The sequence below is a fragment of the Tachypleus tridentatus genome, chromosome 8, assembly GCF_004210375.1.
Source record: "Tachypleus tridentatus isolate NWPU-2018 chromosome 8, ASM421037v1, whole genome shotgun sequence".
NCBI lineage: Eukaryota > Metazoa > Arthropoda > Merostomata > Xiphosura > Limulidae > Tachypleus > Tachypleus tridentatus.
The window spans coordinates 152,595,504-152,619,478 of NC_134832.1; the positions used below are offsets into that span (position 1 = coordinate 152,595,504).

The 23,975-nt window shown below is 32.0% G+C and overlaps 1 protein-coding gene across 2 annotated transcripts in view; it reads right to left on the reverse strand.

Moving 5' to 3' along the window:
* Positions 1 to 430: 430 nt before the first annotated feature.
* LOC143223760 (uncharacterized) overlaps positions 431 to 23,975 on the reverse strand; it is a 45,880-nt gene continuing 22,335 nt past the window's right edge. For both annotated transcript variants that reach the window (XM_076452161.1, XM_076452160.1), the window contains exons 4-7: positions 22,216 to 22,334; positions 15,946 to 15,990; positions 12,085 to 12,195; positions 431 to 8,779 (exon numbers count right to left, since the gene is read on the reverse strand). In XM_076452161.1, coding sequence (XP_076308276.1) covers positions 8,684 to 8,779; positions 12,085 to 12,195; positions 15,946 to 15,990; positions 22,216 to 22,334 — 371 coding nt within the window. In that variant the 3' untranslated portion in view covers positions 431 to 8,683. The remainder of the gene's footprint in view (positions 8,780 to 12,084; positions 12,196 to 15,945; positions 15,991 to 22,215; positions 22,335 to 23,975) is intronic.

A 23,975-nucleotide genomic window follows, 5' to 3' on the forward strand; every position in this document is an offset into this window, starting at 1 on the left:
CTATAAAGCCTATGTGAGTAGCCATTTGTGTGCCAGAAATATTTATAGTGTTTTAGATTAACAAGAAAAAAAACTATGTCTTCTCCGATAGTTGTGTGGCATGTTGAAACTGTGCCATCAACATGTACCCCAAGACCTTCACTAAGTCAGAGTTTCAAGCATTTTCTGAAAATTCTGTAATAAAATGTATCCAATCAAGAATAACTTGTACCTATTATAGCACTAGCCTGATAGTTTAACATGTCATTATTACCCAGTCACTTACGTTATACTTAAATTTTAAGTTTACTCGCATGAAAAACTCCAAGCTATGAAATATTTAGTTGTTACAACCATCAGGATAGAGTTTTTTTTACTTGGTATATGACTCAATCTGTGTTGTTTACATTATTATATTATAGTTGGTAATTACATGAAAGAACAGAGACAATTTTTGAAATACAATTTTATTCACAAAATTATTGATGTCACATTCTAAATGATTCTCAACCAAGAAACCAGAACATTAATATTAACTGGTCAAAGCTTGTTGACTCAATATTTATTAACGTAATCAATCCTAACAAACATAAATTTGGATCTATTATAAAATTAAAATATATACTCAGGATCACAGGTTTCTTGTTACTAGCAGTGAAAAAATGGGATGAACACTGTAGTCATAATAAAACCTTAGAAAGGTCACTAAAAATAAGTGTATTAAACAAAAATATAATTTAAAAATGTTTTTGTTTTTTAGTGCAAATGTACACAATGAACCACATGCACAGTAAGGAACTGAACCCTGAATTTCAGTGATGTAAAACTACTGTTGTTATTGTGTAGTTGATCTTGTTATATCTTTACACTGGCAGCATTATATTCTTGTGAATAGCTGTCTTCAAATGTTTCTACACATAAAACGTTCTACTTCTCAAACTTAAAATTGTGTGTGCATAATTGAAATGTAACATTTCTATCTCAAAAGCTGACACATACTTATTACAAATCTCAAAAATAATTACCAGTCAACATGGATCTATTAAGAATTTATATATATATATTGATAAGCTATCTAGAATAAGGGTTCTACTTTAATATTGAAATCAAATTTGAAAATATTTTGAAATTTACATCACAAAGTTATTCTGTGGAAAAAAAATATTTCTCAAAGGATTTGATATATCTAACTTAATTTTCCTCCTACATATTAACACCAATCCTTTGGCAACCAGTTATACACAACAAACATCACGTCATCATCAGCCAGGAAGATTTTCTCCATAACAACCAACATCTTCCTGTATCTACAGATGGCTAGCTAACCACTACTGTGGGAGTGTACAAAATGTAGGAGGAAGAATGATATATAAAATAATTCTTAGATAAACATCATTTTAAATGTACAATTTTAATTTTCAAAATGTGTCCATAATCAGAATACATCATCAAGCTAGATGGCAGGAACATTAAAGAAACCAGGTATATTTTATACATCAAAAGTTCAACTGTATGTGAAAAATTAATTTATGAGAGTGAAATGCCAACCCAAACGAGAGACCCTGTTACTCCTAAATGCATCACAAGATTCTCTGTGAACCACTTGTTCTATTGAATGATCTCTAGTTATAAAGAAAGCATTAAATCTTCCTTATCTGAGAGAAGCACTGTCTACAGCTATCAGAAGGGAAGTATCAGGTTACTTTAGAGCCTTAATACAGCATCATGGAAAGCATTTCAAGTAATAATTTAGACACTAGTGTGGTCAGTGCCAGAGGGGTTACAAACATGTTGTCACCTGAGCAGAAGCAGGACTGAATTGTTGAAACCAATATGTATTCCCAAGGATTCAATAGGTTCATAACTAAGGATTGAAATGAGTTCACCACTTCAACCCAGAGACAAAAGAGTGTGCAATATAAACAAATGTTTCTCATCTGAGAGAAGGATTATGGTGTTACATCTCACAGCTATTAGAAGGAAGGAATGAAATTACTCTAGATTCTCAAAACAGGATTTCACTGTAATTTTATTATTCAAGACTCAAAGAAAAATGGGATGGATGTTTTCAGTAAAAGTTTAGAAGATCAGACATTTTCATTTTGCACTTATGATCTTCACTCTGTGATGATGCCAGGAACACTAAACTGCACCAGAAGTAACAAGGAATGGTTGGAAGTTTGTGAAGAGGTATCTTTTGGAAATACATTTTCATGTAAGGAAAATGTTAACATTAGAGGCAATACACAGAAAACTACAATCCTACATTGATATGGTACAGGGACAAGTACAAAAGTTTTCTAAATGAGCTATGTTCAGAAAGCATCTGAAAGAAATCCATGAAGTGTGACATTCCACAGAAAGGGGCTCCAGAGGAGTACACTCATGAAAGACCATATCACATCTTTTCCAGGGTACACTCTTCACCCAGATTTGAAGGGAGGAAGATGCAAAAAGTCCCATATTTTAAAATTAAGGGCAGAATAATAACACGGCCATATGAGATCAAGAGTAGAAGAAGGGTCTTAACAATCTTCACCTCATGACCAGGAAGCTGAAGGAAAAAGTAACTTCTCTTTCAACAACCAAGGCTGGGCACATGTGAGCACCTAAAACATAGCTAACACTAAATCACCCAGGAGCCTGACACTAGGCAATGGTAGGAAAGTGAATGCAAAAATGGTGGGTAAACTGTGGTTAAAAACCAGGCATCATTGAGAAAATTGTCATCTGATCTTTAGGAGGAAGAGGATGCCTAATAACTATGTCAAACATTCATCCAATGCCAGATCAGCCAGGAACAGACATGTGGGAAGTAGGATGGTGGGGAACATGTGTATAACAGCCTGGAAAAGGAAAGCAAAGGTGTCTGACAGTAGAACTATTAGGAGAAAGGGGTGACTGACAGGCCAACATCATATGCTACACCTCCACTTGGGTAGATGGACAATGTATAAAGATCCCTGGAATGAAAAGGGTTACCAGATGGGAAAGTCATATTCACAAGTGATAGACTAGATGAAACTCCATGAAGGACAAGATCCTGTTACAGATGAAAACAACAGATGGTGATGCAACAGAGTAAGCTTTGTAAGGGAAGAGGGTTGGGTTGTCAGGTGGTATAAAAGTGTGTTGTTGTTGTTTTTTTATAGCAAAGCCACATCAGGCTGTCTGCTGAGCCCATCTAGGGGAATCAAACACCTGATTTTAGTGTTATAAATCTGTAGACTTACCACTGTACTAGCAGGGGGCCAGTACAGAAGAGAGTACCACAAATAGGGTCAAGTAGTCAAGGACAAGACCTAGAGGAAAGGTGGATGAGCCTTATAAGAATCAAAAGAGCAGACCTGACAGAAGGCAGCAACAGCCAGGGCTGAAGCATAAAGAGTAGATGATGAGAAACAGCATGAGAAATAGTGGACTTACTAAACTGAGTAGAGTCCTCAAGGAGAACCCTCAATGGAAGTTGGAGAAGAGATATTCTGTGAGCAGATCACTGTTCAGCCAAGAGCAGCATTCTGCAACTCAGTTCATAGTATCTGATATATGGCAGATGTGGAAATTAACAGATTGAAAATAAGTCCAAAAAGGATGCTCCAGAGTTTGAAAGTAAAGGGTTCTGGAATGGATCACCCAATTGTGGCTAACTGCCAAAAATCCAAGAAGTCAGAACAAACACTATTGAAATTAATCACTAAAAGGGGTAAGAATAGGAACATGCTCAATCATCTACTAGCAGATCAAGTGTGTGAATGTAGAGAGAATTAATCAATGGACCCAGCACAGATAGCTCATTGTGTAGCTTTGAGCTTACTTTCAAAAACAAATCATCATCAGCAGTGAAAGACTAGAGGGAAGGCAGCGAGTCATTACCACCCATTGCCAACTCTTAGGCTGTTCTTTTATCAAAGAATAATGGGATTTACCATCCATTATAATGCCCCCATACATGAAAAGGTGAGCATGTCTAGCAGGACAGGAATTCAAACCTGCAACCCTCAGACTGCGAGTCAACCACCATAACTACTTGGCCATGCAAGGCCCTAGGAGAAGAAACAATCATATTTCTCTTCATTTACCTAACAAATAAAAAGAGAATTCTTGATGAAAGGAGTGAAGATGATGTATTTGACAGAATGGGAATTCACTGTCCTATCCACAATGAGCACCATGCCTCCATAAGCCATGAGCTTTGTGAAGAAATTAGTCACTCATACCTGTAATAGAAAACATTACATGAACAAGTGTTCATAGTTTGAAGAAAAAAAATAAGGAAATTAAGTTTCCTCAGTGTCCAAACTCTCATTAAATTGAAGAAAAATACTAGTTTAATGATGAGGAACAGAATGAAGACACTAATGATAAAGCATAGAGGAAGCTAGTGTGCAGGGAGGCTTTCACCCTCCTATTGTTGGAGAGGCTTTTCTGAATAATATCATTGTGTAGTAGCATAAATTATAATAAACCTCAGGTGGAAATTGCTAATGGCATGCAAGCTACCAAGGCATGGAGGAAGCATGCAAACTACCAAGGCATGGAGGAGAAAGTTTTCTGTGTGAAGAGATAAGTATGACCTCAGAAGAAAGATTAAGATTACAAAATATATATACAAGTTAATCTTTAGTTAAGACAATTTTATTTCTCTAACAGGGTGATTCATTAATGGAATGACTTGCCATCACCAGAAGTGAAAGCCACCACTTTGGAAGAATTTAACAGAAGAATATAGTTTTCTATAAAATAAAGGGTGATTTAAACATTCATTTGCTATCCTATGATTATGTAAATCAAAGTTATAATCTGAACCTGAGAACCACTTATCTTTATAAACATGTTAACCACAATCTAACATTCTTATTAAACAATCCTTTTTAATGAAATACTCAGGTGTAATTTTTACACTAATACCAAGCACTGATTCAACATCAGTGATGTCGAGAAAACCCACTTGTAGAGAAATATATATGCAAAAACGGCTCTTTGAGTTGAGAAAATATTTTACATAGAAGAGTGAACAACGTTTCGACCTTCTTCGGTCATCATCAGGTTCATAAATATTTTCTCAACCCAAACTGATGCAACGTATTTTTGATACACAGTTATGCATGGTGAATACAATTTTTTTTTTTAATTTCCTACTTCATAAGAAAAGACATGAATATATTTTAAAGTTACAGTTTTGACTAGATATATTCCTCATGAAATTTTAATTCATTTCACAAAGTACACCATTAATTTTTTTTCATCCTGTTAAGATGTAATATTATCCACATGTGTGTATAATAACACAATGAGAACATTAACAGGCATGGTTTTAAGAAACTTGTATTCTGGCATACCAACTTAGTTTGGGACTATTACTTATTCAACTAAGTTTAACACAGGTTTTCTTCATGACTTATTAAGAGTGGATTATAACAAGAACAGAGATACAGACAAGAAGTATAGTTTCAAGTAACGTCAGCTCTCATCACGCCGACAAGCGAGACTGTCTTTCAACTCTGTTTATTGCACACAGGTACTCTAAACAGGCTATCTACAGTAGTTGTCCCTAATTTAGAAGCAACAGACTTGAGGGAAGACAGTTAATCAAGACCACTAACTCTCGAGTTGCTCTTTCCCAATAAACAGTGGGACTGACCATCATATTATAATGTCCCTACAACTATAAGGAAAGTATGTTCAGGAAGAGAATTTGTACTTGCAACTTTCAGACTGGTCACCATCTCTTGAGAGTAAAATCAACTACTGGTTAAAACCACATCACAGCCATCATAATATTTTCATTTTTAAAATACTATTTTGTTATTGAAATAACAAAATCGTATATATCTAATAAAACTGCAACCTATCATTTTCTTCACCTAAAGACAATGATTCACCTCTAACTAGCTGGGATGTCAAGACCTGAACATGTGTAGAGTTTGGTACTACCAAATAAAATTGCTGTATTTACATTTCACAATTTAACTAATAATTCCAGAATTATTTATTTATCTATGAACACAATACAAAGTTAGTAAGTGCTTTAAGTTGTATCTTTTAGTGATAGCAGTAAGCACACATTCATCGAAACTAGTAATGTCTTATGTCGACATTCAGTAACAGTCTGTGCATATGCTACTTTCTTTATATCAAGTTTTGATGTTTTATATACTTTCTGTAAGACATTACAGCACTATAACTGAAGAAAGTACATGAAACCATGTCATGAAGGTACTTCAGCAAACCTTCAACCACTCTATCCTTACTAAGTCATTAAAGAACTAACGTTCATATAAACTTCTATAATTTCAGGTTTCCTACTTTATTAGGTCATTTCTTAAAGCTAGTTTTGTAGCAGACATATCATAAGCTACAGCAAAAGAATACAATATGCTTAAAACGATTATGATTTTAGATTAATTTTCACACAAGAAACAATGGAGCATTGAAATATCTGGTATAAGCTTTTTCTGCTCTTAATGTACTCTTAAAATACAAACATGAACTTTGAGAAATGTATAAACTCTAGTTCAACATCACTTGAGTTTGAAACAACAAATTATATTTAAAGATGAAGCTTACACACAACTACAGACAAGATTTTCATTCACTTGACAGTAGAAATAAAGTAAAACTGTGATTATATTTTATCTTATAAATACATTTTATAAACACTTATTTTAAATAATATAATACAAAATTAAATGAACATAATTTAATAAGAGAAAACCAAGCACTACTTCTAGTAAAAATTAATTTAATATCATAGTATGGCTTGATAACTTCATCTGGGTTTATATGTTAAACCTATAAGTATTTTAGCAACAGTATTTACTATTTACACTCAATAACAAATTGATATTGTAAATAGGTTTACAAATATCCATAATCAAAATTAAAGTAAAACAATGATTATTAATACTAATGTTTTAAAATGTCATTTGTTATTTTTCATTAATAAAAATAATTACTAGAGGGTGTTATATTTTCAAGAATATCAAGTTCAAATATTGCTGAACTTGTTTTACTGTAGTAAGTGGAATAAATGTATAAGATGCTAATAACTGCTGTTCTTGCTCCAGTTACTGTAGCAGGCTATGTTTCTGTAAGTTAACATTATATAACTCAAGAACAGTAAATGTAAATGCAGCACTGTAAACCTGAAACTGTTCCACTTGTATGGAAAAACCAGAATTGTCTCTGAAAAATTCCAATCTGCTCAAATAAATCCAGAAGCATATTCTTATTTTTATAATTCACAAAACTCGTACTTTGGAATTACGGGTAAAATATATATTTTTTTTAAACCCTTGTTAGCATTCCTGTGGTCCACACAGACCCCATGTAATTGTCAAGCAGAAACCCTGGATCAGTGAGGCACTACTGTTAACAAAACAAAAATATGGAGTAAAAAACTATAATTTTGTGTTTATCTGGAATCTACACAGGCTCCATACTATCTTTCACCCTTAGTATACACGTAGTTCACTCTATAGCATACAAAAGAAATTTATAAAAGTTCATTTCATTATATAAGCTGTGTTTCCATAGTAGTACAGGATCATCTGGTCTGTCTGTTTACTTATCATCATGGTAAGAACATATATACATCTCATTTCTCAACAAGTGTTCTCTGTGATAACTGTTGTAACATCCTATTTTATAAAAACATTGTTTGATAATTGTTATAATTATCCTGCCTATTAGATTTTGTAATCCATAGCTTTCTAAAAGAGTACATTTGTGTTTGTGTCTGGAAAAACCCAAGTGTATATTGTTTTATTTTACTATTATTAGTAATGTCATCATATATTGATGGATAATGGAGTATAATTAAAACTTGTCATTTTTTTGATACACTGTTTGTATATGGAATTGTTTAATATTACTTATTTGTATACAATATAATTTTGTAATTTCTGCATTTCTCAACATACTTCCTCTAAAACATATGTATTTTTATGTTGTTCATATTGCATGTTAACTCTAATAAAACTTGTGTTGTATTACATTTAGTTTTTTGAATTTCAACCCAAAGCTTACAATAATGCTAATTTTGTGCTTCAGTCCAGTTAGACCCAGGTATTCCACCGTGCAACTTTCCAAAGGTGTGCAGATGAGGGTTAATATACCTAAGATGTCAAATCTTCAAATTAAGTTAACAAACATTTAAACTGTATAAAAATTAAAGAATATTCCAATACATTACTATTTTTTGTATAAAAAAGTTAAACACAGTATGCTAATACCTAAATTTAGAAAACATGGTGGGGAATAAGGATCAGTTGTTTAATCTAGTTAACGAAAGAAAAATGTAAATTTTGATTCATGAAGATAGTAGAGAAAAAACAGAAGATTCAGTTAAAAATTAATAATCATGAAACTAGGTATGTTTCAACACATACAACTTGTGAGAGTTGCTTGTACTAATAATTCATCATAAGAATATCCTTGTGGTAAAACCTCATATCTACATATTTCCATCATATAACTATAGTAAGTTATATTTAACATTTTATAATGTACATATTAATGCATCTCAAATAGAGTCAGCTTTAAAGAACTGTCACAGAATATTCAACACCATCATTATATTCTAAAAGATCAGGCATAATTTAACATTCCATGACGGATGACTGTTTTCATCAATTACTGAATACAGTCCAAAATTAATTGTACTTTTGTGGTCAAAAATATAATACAGACACCAACAATATATTCAATCATGTGGATAGACAGCTTTCAGCCATGGTCGTGGTATGTACTGCTCTCCATCAAATGTTTCAAAATAATCTTCTAAGATAGGATGCATTATCTGAAAGAAAAGAATTTTGAAAATGCTTTGTAAATAAATAACACAGCTAAACATTCAAATTATTTTAAGACTTTAAACAATGTTAATGACGAATTCAGCATCTATATACAAGAAAATCCGATTACCAACGGGTTCAACAGCAACCTTGTTACTTAATATTATCGTGCTCGTGGTTCAACAGCAACCTTGTTACTTAATGTTATCGTGCTCGTGGTTCAACAGCAACCTTGTTACTTAATGTTATCGTGCTCGTGGTTCAACAGCAACCTCGTTACTTAGCGTTATCGTGCTCACAGTTCACAGCAACCTCAACGTGCTCAGTTCAACAGCAACCTCGTTACTTAACGTTATCGTGCTCACAGTTCAACAGCAAACTCGTTACTTAACGTTATCGTGCTCACAGTTCAACAGCAACCTCGTTACTTAACGTTATCGTGCTCACAGTTCAACAGCAACCTCGTTACTTAACGTTATCGTGCTCACAGTTCAACAGCAAACTCGTTACTTAGCGTTATCGTGCTCACTAAAATTATATTCATATGTAAGGACATATATACATGTCATTTCTCAACAAGTGTTCTCTGTGGTAACTGTTATAACATCCTATTTTATAAAAACCTTGTTTGTAGGGCTGGCATCGTAATTATAACAAATCAGAAACTAATTATAAGTTTCCACTATTTACTTTCTGAATAATCACTTTGGGAGACCTAGTGATTGAAAAGTCTAGCCACTAAGCAAGATTCACCAGAAGAGAAGGAAGTGGATTTGTGGGATCTTGAAAAGGTTCCATCAGTTGGGTTGAGTAACATCCATTGTATAAGGTATCACATGTGCACAGCCAAATGGAAGGAAAGGTTCTGGATGTGCTGCTGTTCATAGAGGAGAGAGTACCTTAGGTGCAGAAAGGAAATGCAAGGTGTAAAACATAGTGACTAGATGTTAAAGGTCTAGAAGGTGAATAGGAGAGATGAGTCAGATGGAATTACTGTAAGTAAGAATGAGGGTAAGGATTAGGAAAACTGATGGGCCATCCCAAATTACTGGAGTAATGAAGAGGAAGAGAAGTGAGCACGGGAATAGGTAAGATGTTTGTCATTAGTTTAAAGTGAATTAGACACCATGAATGTGATGAAATCAAGTCCTTCACAATGTGAACATAGGGGGACTGAGGATATACAGAACAGAAAAACTACATGGATGAATAGGAAAAAAACACAAAGTGACTAGAATGTGGATAAAGGCATCCAAAACATAGATCTCGGTCAACTACAGACTGAGATGAAATGACTAACAAAGAGAGCAATTTACAAATTTGATATTGTATGGTGACCAAGAAACAACAGAGGGAAGAAAGGTTGATATTTAGATGCTAGTCCCCTATTCTGACATTGTCATCTATGTATGGTCTATTTTTTTACTATTTTAATTTACATTTGGGGGATCCACAATAAAAAATAATAATATTTTGGTGTCCACTGACCCCACCCACCATGGAGCCCTATAAGGAGATGCACTACAATGCCAAACAAGGACATTGCAGCAACGCCAGGGTTTCGTCAGCACTATACCTAAACACAAGCATCAGACAACGTCCAACACTGGTACTTGGTTGACAACCAGTATGCAGGAACTCAAGGCCAAAGTGGTGTGTTTAGTTGAACCCCTCAACCACGAGAATCCTCTCCTCCCCTTCACAGATCAACACACACGGCAAGCATGGATGGATGTTTAGATCCAAGATGAGGTAAACTGAAAGAACAGAACCTTCTTTGAGATATCCCATCACCACATATAGGAATACACACCAAGGGGACTACAATCATAAATTTGAATGTGTATTTAAACCAGGACCTTACAGAACAGATCCCTCAAGTTTCAACGTAAGTATTGAATAATGAGATTGATTATTTGGAGTTAAGCACAAAGCTATACAATGGGCTATCTGTGCTCTGTCAACCACTGGTATCAAAACCTGGTTTTTAATGATGCAAGTCCACAGACATATTGCTGTATCACTGAGGGCTAGCATTGTTATGATAACAAATCAGAAACTAGTTACAGATTTCCACTATTTACTTTCTGAAATAAATGCAAATTTTAACAGAAAATCAGTTTTTTTATCCTAAGTAGCTTGCATCTTGTAAAAGTATACAGTTTAATAATATATTAATTAAATTTTATGTTTTGGAACCCTTTGAACTATCTTCATTATTTGTGCCATATAAATTGCAAATCATGTGGCAAAGCTTACATTACATTATCAAATAACATAGCTCAGAGACTACTTGTGAGTTTACCTCATAAAAATCATTATTATAATTATTTATTTTAGCTAACTAAAAAGTTTTGTTTGCTTTTACAACAACAAATATAGAAAACATGTGAAAAACAAAAGTATTTCAAATCTACATTCCTAAAGTTTATTAATACACACTAATAACAAAGTAGTTTAATTACATTTTGAATGTGAAAGGTTGTCACATGCACACTTTGGCATACCTAAAGTGAAAGAGTTAATCAAATGGTACTTTAAAATGGCTTCATTTTTAATGCAATTTATTGTTATTGATAAAACCTGTTAGAAATTGATTGTAAACAGCTGTGTGCAAACTGTATGTTGTTTAGTTTGTTATATAGTGTTGGAAACACAGTACTTGTGCTTGTCTGCATATGGGTCATTTTGCGGTATATATTCAGTAGCAAGGGGTATCAAATCTTATGCATCCCAACAAATTCCCAACAAAAGTTGAAGTTAACCCGAACTCTGTGGCATACAAAAATAGCATAGCACAGGCTTATAGGTTTTAACACTTGAATTATTTAGCTCATAACACATTTTACTGAAAAACTTTCTGATGTGAAATATTATGAAGCAAAAGCAAAAAAGTCCAAAGATTTATCATAAAATTTCACATATTTACTAATTTTCTTATTATTTAAGAAAAACTCAATATCAAGCATCCAGTATGTATAAAGTTTCATAAAGGTTGTTTGTTCCTCTTTGATTATTATATAGTACAGAGTATGTAATTACAACCTGCCTCATCCAGATATTCACAAAAGAACAAACTTTTGTTGCTATAAGTTAACACTTATTTCTTTCCTTTTTTCTCACGTCATTGTGTTTCTTTACGTAAGTTGAATTCTTGGTTAAAACAAACATAATCCTCTGCTGACTACACCAATTCTGTTACTTATCAAAATGACAAAACACTGAGTTCAATAAAAATGTGTAAACAAAAATGTAACGTCAACATAACAGATGGTGAGGAGAAGAAAGAAAACTCAAGTGGGTATCTTACCCTCGTATTTTTAATAATTTCAATATTTTCTTCAGGAATATAGGTCATTTGAGGTGTCATCCTGTCCCTGGTGTCCACAAGTACAGCATAATTAGGCATCTGTAGCCAATGCTTCAGGGAATAAACTATTATTATTATTTACATAAAAGTTTAAACTGAAAGTTTCACACTTTTGTAACTACCACATGCTGCAAGATATAAAGAAATTATATTAGACAAAAACAGAGATTGTGAAAATTGTAAAACCATTACAACAGTGACAAAGTTGAAATTCTTTGATTACCAAAATAAAAAAGATTTTCAAATTGAAAAAAACTCAAGATTTTTAATTTATCAACAGTTTGTGATTCTATCAGACAGCAGGAGCTTTGATATTATTAAAACAATAAAGATCATGATAACCCCATCTTAATATGTTATGAATCTAGTGAATTTGTACTAACTTTCATACTCAACCTATATTATGCTACACTTTCTAAAATAGTGTTTATTTTTTGTAAAAAATATTGCTTATTAAGTCTGTATGTATGGCTTGCATGAGAACAGAAATGAAGGAACTGTAAGTACATACTCGAGCATGACTTAAACGTTTTTTTGACTGAATAAGTTGAGATGAGGTACCCTAGTCAATACCTTAAAAAGTTAAGAACAAATCAAACAAATGTAAAATAAGTCAATTCACACTGTAATTTGTATTAGTAACCAACACTTAGTAATAGCTATATTTTTAACCCTAATCAAATTCTGATCTTTAAGAACTCCATTTAATTAGATCACCAACCCCTAGCATACCAAGGAAACAGCTCATATTATGTTAAGCTACAAAGAATGTAAGTAAAAATAAATGATGATTAAATATCTCGTCCTATGCAAACAAGACTTCAATTACCAGGGTTAACTCACAAAAAAGCAATACATTCTATTGTTTACATCAAGTGATAAACACAAAATTTAAGTACAAAAATTTGCACTTTACACTTAATTATAGTTGGTACATTTGGTTCAAAAATCACTGGCATCTACTAATATTACTTAGTCTTATAGAACTACACATACACCTACTTTGAATAATTACAAATCAGATATCCACCAAAACAAAAAACACATGGATATAGGCTACTACTAGACATGGTGGTGCTTAGTATGTATGGATAGGCCAAAACAATATTGGACACCACATTCAATCTGTTTTTCTATGATGCTGACAAATAACTATTGAAGTTCAGTTACAGCCTTATTTGAGCACCTAACAGCTATTACCAAGTGTTTCACAGCTTAATATTCATATTATTCTGTTGTTATTGTACAATCATTTCTCTGGGGAAATAATGAAAGGAAAACTACTACTTAGCAGTGAGTTCAGTTTATAAATATATATTGTTTCCATATTTCATAAATAGTTTCATTTCTGGTCACTAGATGACAGCAATTTTTCTTATATAATGACTATTTGTGACATTTCATTGCACAAGCATGGTATCTGCCAAACTTTGAGTGAACATGAATAAATAAATAAATATTCAAGGTAATCAAGGGTTTATACAAATTGGTGTACATGTTATCCATATCTAACTTTAACAACAAGTTATCAAAACAATACATTATACAGTGGTTTACTTTTCTTCATTTTCCAGTGGGACAAAGACTGGTAGCTGTGTGTGTACGTGTGGTGTCACACTTCACAGTATGGGATGTGTATGATGTTCTCCCTGTTAACTGGTATGATCTTAACATGTGGTGGAGTTAACTGTATGCATACTGAGTGAGAAGGCATGAAGTTGGAAGGTAAGGGTTCTGTGAATATCCTCTTAACATCAGCCCAACACATTACATGTTCAGTTGGTGTTTGCCAACTGTCAATTAAAGGCTTTTACTTGTACTTCTCAATACTATACACACACACCGTGTTGTTGGACTTAGAATTCTTCTACAGTAGGTGTCTGTGACTTGCTAGTAATAAATTAAAAGATACACAAACAACACACTCCCAACTTGTGTTGAAAATAATGTATATACAAAACTAGTTTAATGGATGTACAATAAATACTTTACATTGTGATCACAGGGATAAACACTATATGGTTCTCTTCGTGACAAAAGTTTACTTAAGCCTATTCAGTTACTTTAGAATTTCAGTTGATAAACCAAACTACTTTTACCTATTTCTCTTACATTAGTATTCTGTGTATAATTCACTGACAATGTGGTGCGAGCTACTGCAGCCATATACTGCTCTTCCAATAATATATTATCTTCTATTCCTTTTTCAAAGTGCACTCAGACAGCTTAAATTACTTTAAAACCACTCTTTGGCAGAATAAACTATTCTTCCTTTTCTACTGTTACAGTGTTTCTCTGATAATAAGACCTACCCATAAAATAAGACCTAATGTGATTTTTGGGGATAGTTTTAATATAAGCCCTACCCTTAAAATAAGCCCTAGTTAAGAGTGGCAGGAAGAGGAAAAAAATAAAAAAAATTAATTTATTAATTAGTTTAATAGTTAGTTAATTAGTTTGTTTAAGTATTAATCAGTTAGTTTAATAGTTTAATAATAGTTTATTTTAAATGGTTAGTTTAATAATTTTACTTTGTAACTTCATTTTTTTAATATATCAAAATAAGACATCCCCCGAAAATAAGCCCTAGTGTCATATTTTGGAGTGAAAATTAATATAAGCCCTGTCTTATTTTCGGAGAAACACGGTAGTCTTACTGAACATATTAAATGTTAGGCCTATTAGTTCCAAGGCAGTTAACTTCACACCAAACTTTTCTTTGGCCATGACTTTACTCTCTTCTGCTATTGTCTATGTCTGTCTGCTGTTTCCTTCTCATCTCATACTATTTATTTGTTTATTACTAAATCATCTGTTTGCTATCAATGAATTACAAATATAACTTCCAATAATCATCTGCTTTTAACTCTCTTATAATAAAAACCTAAACACTCATATAATATTCATTCATAAAATATACAAAATAACAACATCTCCATTACACAATCTTTTATATTATGACACACCAAGGTAATTCTACCATCCTGAAGGAACCATTTCAGTTTCATTAGCCCCCAATGTAATCCAAAATTACAGAAACTGACAAAACTCATATGATATAAACAATGAAAATTAATACTGAATTATAAAAATATAACAAATGTTTACTTAACAACGTACTTCAATGACTTTTTTTTAAAAAGAAAGGAAAGGAAACAAGTAATAAACACAAAGTTTACAAAAAATTAAATACAATGTAGAAAGGAATACAGAAAACAATACCAAAATCTCTATATAGGCAGTCAGTAAGTACTGAGTCAACCTTACTAGTTTATGGTTATTAGTAAATGTAAGACCATATAGTACTATTCAGTTTAAGTACTTTTATTCAAACCTGAATCTACACACTTGACAGGAATTTAACATTTAGTTGTATTTAAATGTTATTCTTGGAAAAATTTGAGAACTAATGGAATGATTTTTAAATGGTTTTGTGTATTCATCTCTATCTTGTTTCTTTATTTTTCAGCATTGCCATCTTTAAATTATAATAATGTTTTGTTTTTAACTTATTACTTGCTTTATTTCAGAATTCTGCAAAAATCTAGAAATGAGTTACCTACACACAGTCATTTCTGATTGTGAACTGACAGTATAGAGGGGGAAGGCAGATAGACAACAGTATCCATTACCTACTCTTGGGCTTCTCGTATCTCATCTGATACTGAGATGTTGATAATCATTCTTATACCTGTGACCCAAAGTTATGGAATACATTTTACAACAATGGACTACAATTTATGACACAATCACTAGATAATGGAAAACTTGCCAAGTTAAGACAGAACAATCTATACTTACAGGATTTTTATTCCCATGCATTTCTTGTAACCATTGTTTCGGAGCCTAATAGTGGCAAACAAACAATATAAAATTTCACGTGATCAGTTTACCTTCATGACATTCACTTATGACAGAAAATCAAAATTCATCAAATAGTAAGAAAAACAGATTACATAAAGTTAAAGTACTTCAATGAAAGAAAAACAGTGATCTTTGAAGTTGTAGCCATGTGTCACTGGTTCTTGTCTTACATTATATACCTAAAGACATGCAAGAGTGATGACCGTCCATCTTAAAGGTAAAATATTTTATATTTTTAAAGTTAAAATACATTTCAACCAGATAGTTAACTTTAAAATATTGTAGTCTAGTCTTTACTGACTTTGTTCTCATACTATCAACAAACATGACTCAAAATTTTAAATGTCATTTACAAATTGCAGTGCATGCATCACCTACCCATAACCTTTTGTTCTGCAATATTCAATGTGACTTATTATAAGAGCTCTGCTTTACTAACTTAATTCAGTTGTTTTGAAAGTTGTAATGAAAACTACATTTAGTTTGGTTGTGGGAAAGAAAATGTGAACGTGCTTCAACAGTATCTATTTTAATTCTAAATGTAAAATAAACATTGAATAACCTTTCCTTTCAAATACTGTGGGCAAGAATACTCTCATTTAAAACAAAAAAGGTGGTAACTAGTGAGTGGGTGTAAAAATGATATAAAAAGTTATAAATCTGAAAGTTACAGTGAAAGAATAAAATAATCTAAACTGCTATAAGGGTGTACTCAAGCACATTAGTAGCAGGATACAGGACCAGAAACATTTGAAGATGGATTGAACATACACTGACTGCAGTTGGCAAGCCTTATATACATGTAACAGAGATTACAAAGGTAGTTAAACCCCCCAAAACAAACAAATTATATGTAGAAAATAAAATGTCAATGCCCTGGTGTGTATTATATGAAACATGGCTAAAAACTGAAACATTAAAAAAAGGCCTAAAATCTGTAAAGAAGAGCTAAAAAAACAATCTGGAACATATTACAAGTCTCTAGGTGTCAAAGACAAACCACAAAATGTTGAAAATCATATCATTGCTGATTATCAAAGGCACAAAATGTGGGCAGTTCTGACTTTAGTGTAACAAAAGCTACAAATATGTAACAAGTTCCTTCTAAAAGAAACTGTGCCCAATGTAGAGTCTTTAAAACAATCTCCTCCCTCTGGTTCCTACATTAAAAAAAGACAGATACAGAAGACATTATGTGAAAAAAAACAACCTTATTTTGATATTGCTAATCAAAATATGGCTGCCAACTGGCAAGAGCATTGCCTTTAATGACAAATCTGAAGTCCATAAAAAGAGACAAGCAAGTTCATGGAAAGTGCTAAAACATATCTGCTTTGCTCGTAGCATTTGGGAGCTTATTACAAAATGTTGACATGACCAGGAATAAAAACTTAGTACAGATGGATTATACAAAAGAAATGAGCCAACCATTTCTGAATATCCAAGACATCTGGGTGAGAACTGAAATCAAATGATTTCAAACAGTTAAACAAGTCACTGAAGATACTTCTTACCTGCTACATGATCCAGAGCAAGTGAAATATACAACTCAGGGGATCCTACAAACAGCCACAGAATCACAGTAAGCCATAAGATATCTCCAAGTCTTCCACTTTTGAACCATCCATAAAAATAGGAGAATGATCTGAAGAGTGCCCATTAAAGAGAAGATGGTAGTTTTGGTTGAGCATATACAGTTTCTTCATACTAATTAGGGAAACATCACAAGAGAGGATGGTAACAACCTGTGGTGTGATTGTACCCAGTTGAGTATATACAGTTTCTTCATACTAATTAAGGAAACATCACATGAGAGGATGGTAACAAGCTGTGGTGTGATTGGCTGATCATTGAATTATGTAATGTCATTCAATTTCAAAACACATTTTAGTCAATTGGGCCTAGAGAAAAAGGCCAAAGGAAGAAATAGCAGACCTTCTGTGTGTAAAAAAACAGCCAAATGAGGCATGAAAATACAGTGCCAGGTGGGATGCATCATAAAGCAGGTGCAACCTAGAAGTAAGGAGAGGGAATGTACAATGGTAAACTGTCAATTGAACCAAACCTGAATATTAGTTGAAAATAGTGGGTGAATCAGAACATGTGAAAATTCAAACTAAAGAATCTTATGGACCAGAAGGTCCAAAAGTCAAGGACAGGAATATAATATCCCCTTCCCTCCCAAAAAAGGGAAGGAGGAGTTGTTATACAAGCCTAAAGAATAAAAATAATAAGGACAACATAAGGAGTTGTTATACAAGTCTAAAGAATAAAAATAATAATAAGGACAACATAAGGAGTTGTTATACAAGTCTAAAGAATGAAAATAATAAGGACAACATAAGGAGTTGTTATACAAGTCTAAAGAATAAAAATAATAAGGACAACATAAGGAGGAGTCGTTATACAAGTTATACAAGTCTAAAGAATAAAAATAATAAGGACAACATAAGGAGGAGTCGTTATACAAGTCTAAAGAATAAAAATAATAAGGACAACATAAGGAGGAGTCGTTATACAAGTCTAAAGAATAAAAATAATAAGGACAACATAAGGAGGAGTCGTTATACAAGTCTAAAGAATAAAAATAATAAGGACAACATAAGGAGGAGTCGTTATACAAGTCTAAAGAATAAAAATAAAGACAACGTAAGGAGGAGTCGTTATACAAGTCTAAAGAATAAAAATAAAGAAGACAACGTAAGGAGGAGTTGTTATACAAGTCTAAAGAATAAAAATAAAGACAACATAAGGAGGAGTTGTTATACAAGTCTAAAGAATAAAAATAAGGACAACATAAGGAGGAGTTGTTATACAAGTCTAAAGAATAAAAATAAGGACAACACAACAGGAGGAGGAGTTATACAAGTCTAAAGAATAAAAATAAGGACAACATAAGGAGGAGTTGTTATACAAGTCTAAAGAATAAAAATAATAATAAGGACAACATAAGGAGGAGTTGTTATACAAGTCTAAAGAATAAAAATAATAATAAGGACAACATAAGGAGGAGTTGTTATACAAGTCTAAAGAATAAAATAATAATAAGGACAACATAAGGAGGAGTTGTTATACAAGTCTAAAGAATAAAATAATAAGGACAACATAAGACAAAAACACACAATCAGATCCTCATTCAGCTCCTGTTGATAAGCTTCACATGATTAAGGTTTTAATATGGAAGGAACACCTGCAAACACAAGGTTATGCAAGTAAGATATACTGGAAGGAAGAGTGATGTAAAATAGCTCCAGAATCTAATAAATTAAAATAACAAGCAAGCCACAAGGTAAATGAAACCAAGTTAAAAAGAGCTTCAAAAAGAAAAACATGTAAAACATTCAGATGTTCCTGAAAAATAATTAGGAGAATGAGAATGATAATGAGCTGAGGAGGACAGTTATAAAATAAGCACAATTATTGGGCAAAGCTAAAAACACAAGGGGAGCAACCCCTAAGGTCCAAGGTTTAAAAGGACAAACAGATCCTTCTAAAAAGCAAGAGAAATGTAAAATACAAGATAAATTAGAGCTTTCATAATGACCACTGTTCACAAATTAGGTCTTTCATAATAGCCACTGTTGTTAAAAGCATCAGCTATAACCCAATTGCCAGAAGAGGGTAGAAAAAAATATATATTCCAAAATGGAGTTTTGTAATGAATCATAGACTAAGTGAAACAGGATTTCCTAAACATTAAACATTTTACATACTTGAGACACAAGAAACGTTCAGCATTAGCTTTATCAGGCCTAAGGTTGGAGAATAAATTATTCTTCTTAGATAAACGTAAAAAAGCCTGAAAAAATGAAATGGTTTGTTCTCGGAGAAAAGAAAACAAAAAGTGATGACCCTGTTAAATATATAAAAAGAAAAAATATACTTATTTTTAGAAGCAAGAGTTTATCACAAGTTTGTTTATGAATCATATGCTGCAGAGTTTAATAGTTATAAACTGGTGATTGTTTATATTATGTCCTGTTACTAGCACCTTCTGAATTTTTCTCATTTAAATTCAGTATTATTACATCATAATATCTAGTAGTGTGTAAATCATTCTAGACATCTATTGAGGTATAAATAATATGCATTAAAAATTGCAGTTTGATAGTTCAATATAGGCTGCATGATTGTGAGTTTTGCCATAAGAGTGTATAGTGATGATTTTCAAAATGCAATTATCATGGATTGTATTGTAATAACACTGTAGAGAAGAATAATTTGTTTGGTTAATTGTGCCCTAAAATAATTTAACCATTTTGTGTGGACTTTAAGTAATGAAAATATAATTATTTTATCCTTTCATAATGGGTACCCCCTTTAAACTCCTCTCTACACAAGTCACTGAATTACATTCAACATGTAATTAAACAAGTTTACTATAACTCTGTCTCAAGGAAATTAACATTGTAATGTATGTTACAATTCAATGTTTTATCTAAGTTTTAATTCCTTTATTTAAAAAAAACAACCTGAAAAATACTTAAATTTCATCTTCTTGTCACATGACCCTTCTCCGAGTTATGAAAAATTTCTAATTTTGCAAACTCTGTATTCAATGGAATAAACCCATGCTTGTACATTTATGTCTAGACCATAAGTACATTTATTTGTTCTACTAACACTAATAATTCAATGTTCTTTTGTTGAATCCAGTAGAAACAAGTAATAAATTTTACCAACCTCTAGAGATTATGCAAATTAAATATGAAAAGTGAAAGATAAAGATGGGTATTTTTATAACTAAAATGTAAATCACTTTGCACTCAAACCATTCAGAATTTGAGTATAAATAACTACAATAAAATAAAATATTTGCATCAGAAAGATTTAAAATATTATTATTCTTTGTGTAAAAGGTATTTATAATATTTAATAAAATCTTAGTTTCTGTGAGAATACATAAAGAATTAATGTATGTATTGTTACACACACATCCTTTGGTTTAACTTACACCTGACCATTGTGAAAAGATTAAAGCTGCGACTACAACTGTGATAACTAACAGTGTAACGAACATTTGTATACATGCTCAACTTGTTATAATATATAATTTTAAAACAAGTTGACTCTGTGCTGTTTGTTTATTGTTGAAATTTATCACCAACAACTGACAGACACCCACTGTAAAGAATCTGACCCATACTTCAAATGAAACTACATCAGAATGCAAGAAACCCTACTATTTACTAGTGAAACCCAGAGAACTAATGTTCCAAATACTTTGGTTTAGTTTGTTTTCTTATAGCAAAGCCATATCAGGCCATCAGCTGCGTCCACTGAGGAGAATCGAACCCGATTTTAAAGTTGTAAGTCCGTAGACTTACCGCTGTACCAGCAGGGGACCCAAATACTTTGGTCAATAAATATTATCTGGGTTACATGTCAGAAAATGATGACATGAAGTGAAGGTATTCATATCATTAGAAACATGAGTGAATTAGCCAAAGATTTTAACAAACCACAAAATTTCTCTCTCAAAAAAACAAAATGGTTGCATGCAAGATGAACAGCATGTCTATCAAAAAAAGAAAATCCAATTCATGGTAGGAATTCAGAAAGTATGCAAGACTTCTTGACCCACTTAACATGAAAGATTATAGACAAACGATACATCTTATGTAATACATTCAAAATTTGGGGTGATACTGTATGGCAGCATGAGAACAAAGTCAACAAGGAAAGGCTTACAGTATTTCAAGGGGAAATTTTCAACAATCTCTTTTTTATGACTTGCATAACAGAAATAATTACTTAAGTTCTCTTAAAATTTCAATACCTATAAGACATGGAGTCATAAAACTGTCTTTCTTAGCTTTAGTCTTTTATTACTGTTATTCTGGGTAGTAACCTACATCTCCACCAATATGATGATATAAAAATTGTGTGTGTAAACTATTGGTTAAAATCATTCTTAATTCTCTAACAGATAAATGATCCAAAATATTTTCATAAATTATCAGAATTTAAGTAGTAAAAGTACACTGACTCACCTAAAAAACAAATAGAGATCTGTTCAGAAATTTTTGCATGATGTATTATGATCAGTGAAACTATGGGTAATTCATGTAAAAATAGTTAAAAATAAACGATATTACCAAAAACGTTTGGGACAATACACCCATTAGTAGTAATCTGGTTTAAAAATTTAAATTAGTGTTAATTATGTGAAATATATTTAAAACATCATATGTTCATAATACACACCTTTGCAATTTCATCCCATCCAATAATAACTCCCTTATATTTCCAAATCTTATGCACAATAACTTGACCAACACGATATTTTATAGTTGGTAGCCTTGGGTTTCTTGGTTCAGGTGAGGCTGCAAAACAAATGACACTTTATTGTTTGAGAAGAAAATGTCTTCTAGCAGAATCTGGAATTCTTTTGTTTGTCACTTTTCTTTTATCATTTCTATATGTTATTTTCTTTCATATATCTGTGTACCTGCTTTAACTGTCTTTGATGCATGTATATTATCACAAATTGAATAAAAGTTAAGTTACACTGAACCACTAAATATTTCTTCTAGTCTTAAAACTATTTATAAATGTAATATCCTAACAGATAAAATCTATAGTTACTCTTTACCCTTCCAGAAATTTAAATATATAAATACTACCTACTTGTCAGTTCTTATTTTAAAACTTAAGAAATAACCTTTAACTCCATATAAATATAAAATATTTTTATTTTTATTCAAGCCAACATTTCACCTTTGCAGCTTCTTCAGGGTTAACTGTTTGATGTTTGTATATTCGCTAAATTATAAAACTGCTTGTAATGTTCTATTTCAAGCCTATCACGATGTGCAATGTAGAAAATATAAAACTGATTGTAATGTTCTATTTCAAGCCTATCACGATGTGCAATGTAGAAAATATAAAACTGATTGTAATGTTCTATTTCAAGCCTATCATGATGTGCAATGTATAAAATATAAAACTGCTTGTAATGTTCTATTTCAAGCCTATCATGATGTGCAATGTATAAAATATAAAACTGATTGTAATGTTCTATTTCAAGCTTATCATGATGTGCAATGTATAAAATATAAAACTGCTTGTAATGTTCTATTTCAAGCCTATCATGATGTGCAATGTATAAAATATAAAACTGATTGTAATGTTCTATTTAAAGCCTATCACGATGTGCAATGTAGAAAATATAAAACTGATTGTAATGTTTTATTTAAAGCCTATCATGATGTGCAATGTAGAAAACATAAAACTGATTGTAATGTTGTATTTCAAGCCTATCATGATGTGCAATGTATAAAATATAAAACTGCTTGTAATGTTCTATTTCAAGCCTATCATGATGTGCAATGTATAAAATATAAAACTGATTGTAATGTTCTATTTCAAGCCTATCATGATGTGCAATGTATCAAATATAAAACTGATTGTAATGTTCTATTTCAAGCCTATCATAATGTGCAATGTATAAAATATAAAACTGCTTGTAATGTTCTATTTCAAGTCTATCATAATGTGCAATGTATAAAATATAAAACTGCTTGTAATGTTCTATTTCAAGTCTATCATAATGTGTTGTTCGCTATAAAAATGTGTTGATCAATGTGGAGTGAACGATACTGCACATCATCTTCTACATGTATTCAAGACAGTTCTTCAAAATGAAACTTGTAACAGTCAGGTTCCCAACTCTTCACCTTTTTTGTATGTATGAAAAAACCCTTGTGGTGAAATTGTAAGTCATTTGGACAAAATGTAGGGGTTGCACACAGTGTGTGTAATTTCACATACGTGTTTGGTTATTTATTCTCCACTGCTATACTTGTGATTTTTGTCATTCCAGTTGTCCTAGCTATGATCTGCACATTGTGAAGTTGTTTTTAAATGTGTACAGTACACCTGTAATCTGGTGTATACAGACCAGTGGGACAAATTTAATGAATTAATTAGTATTATCATTAATTATTTACTGTAATTTTTTCATT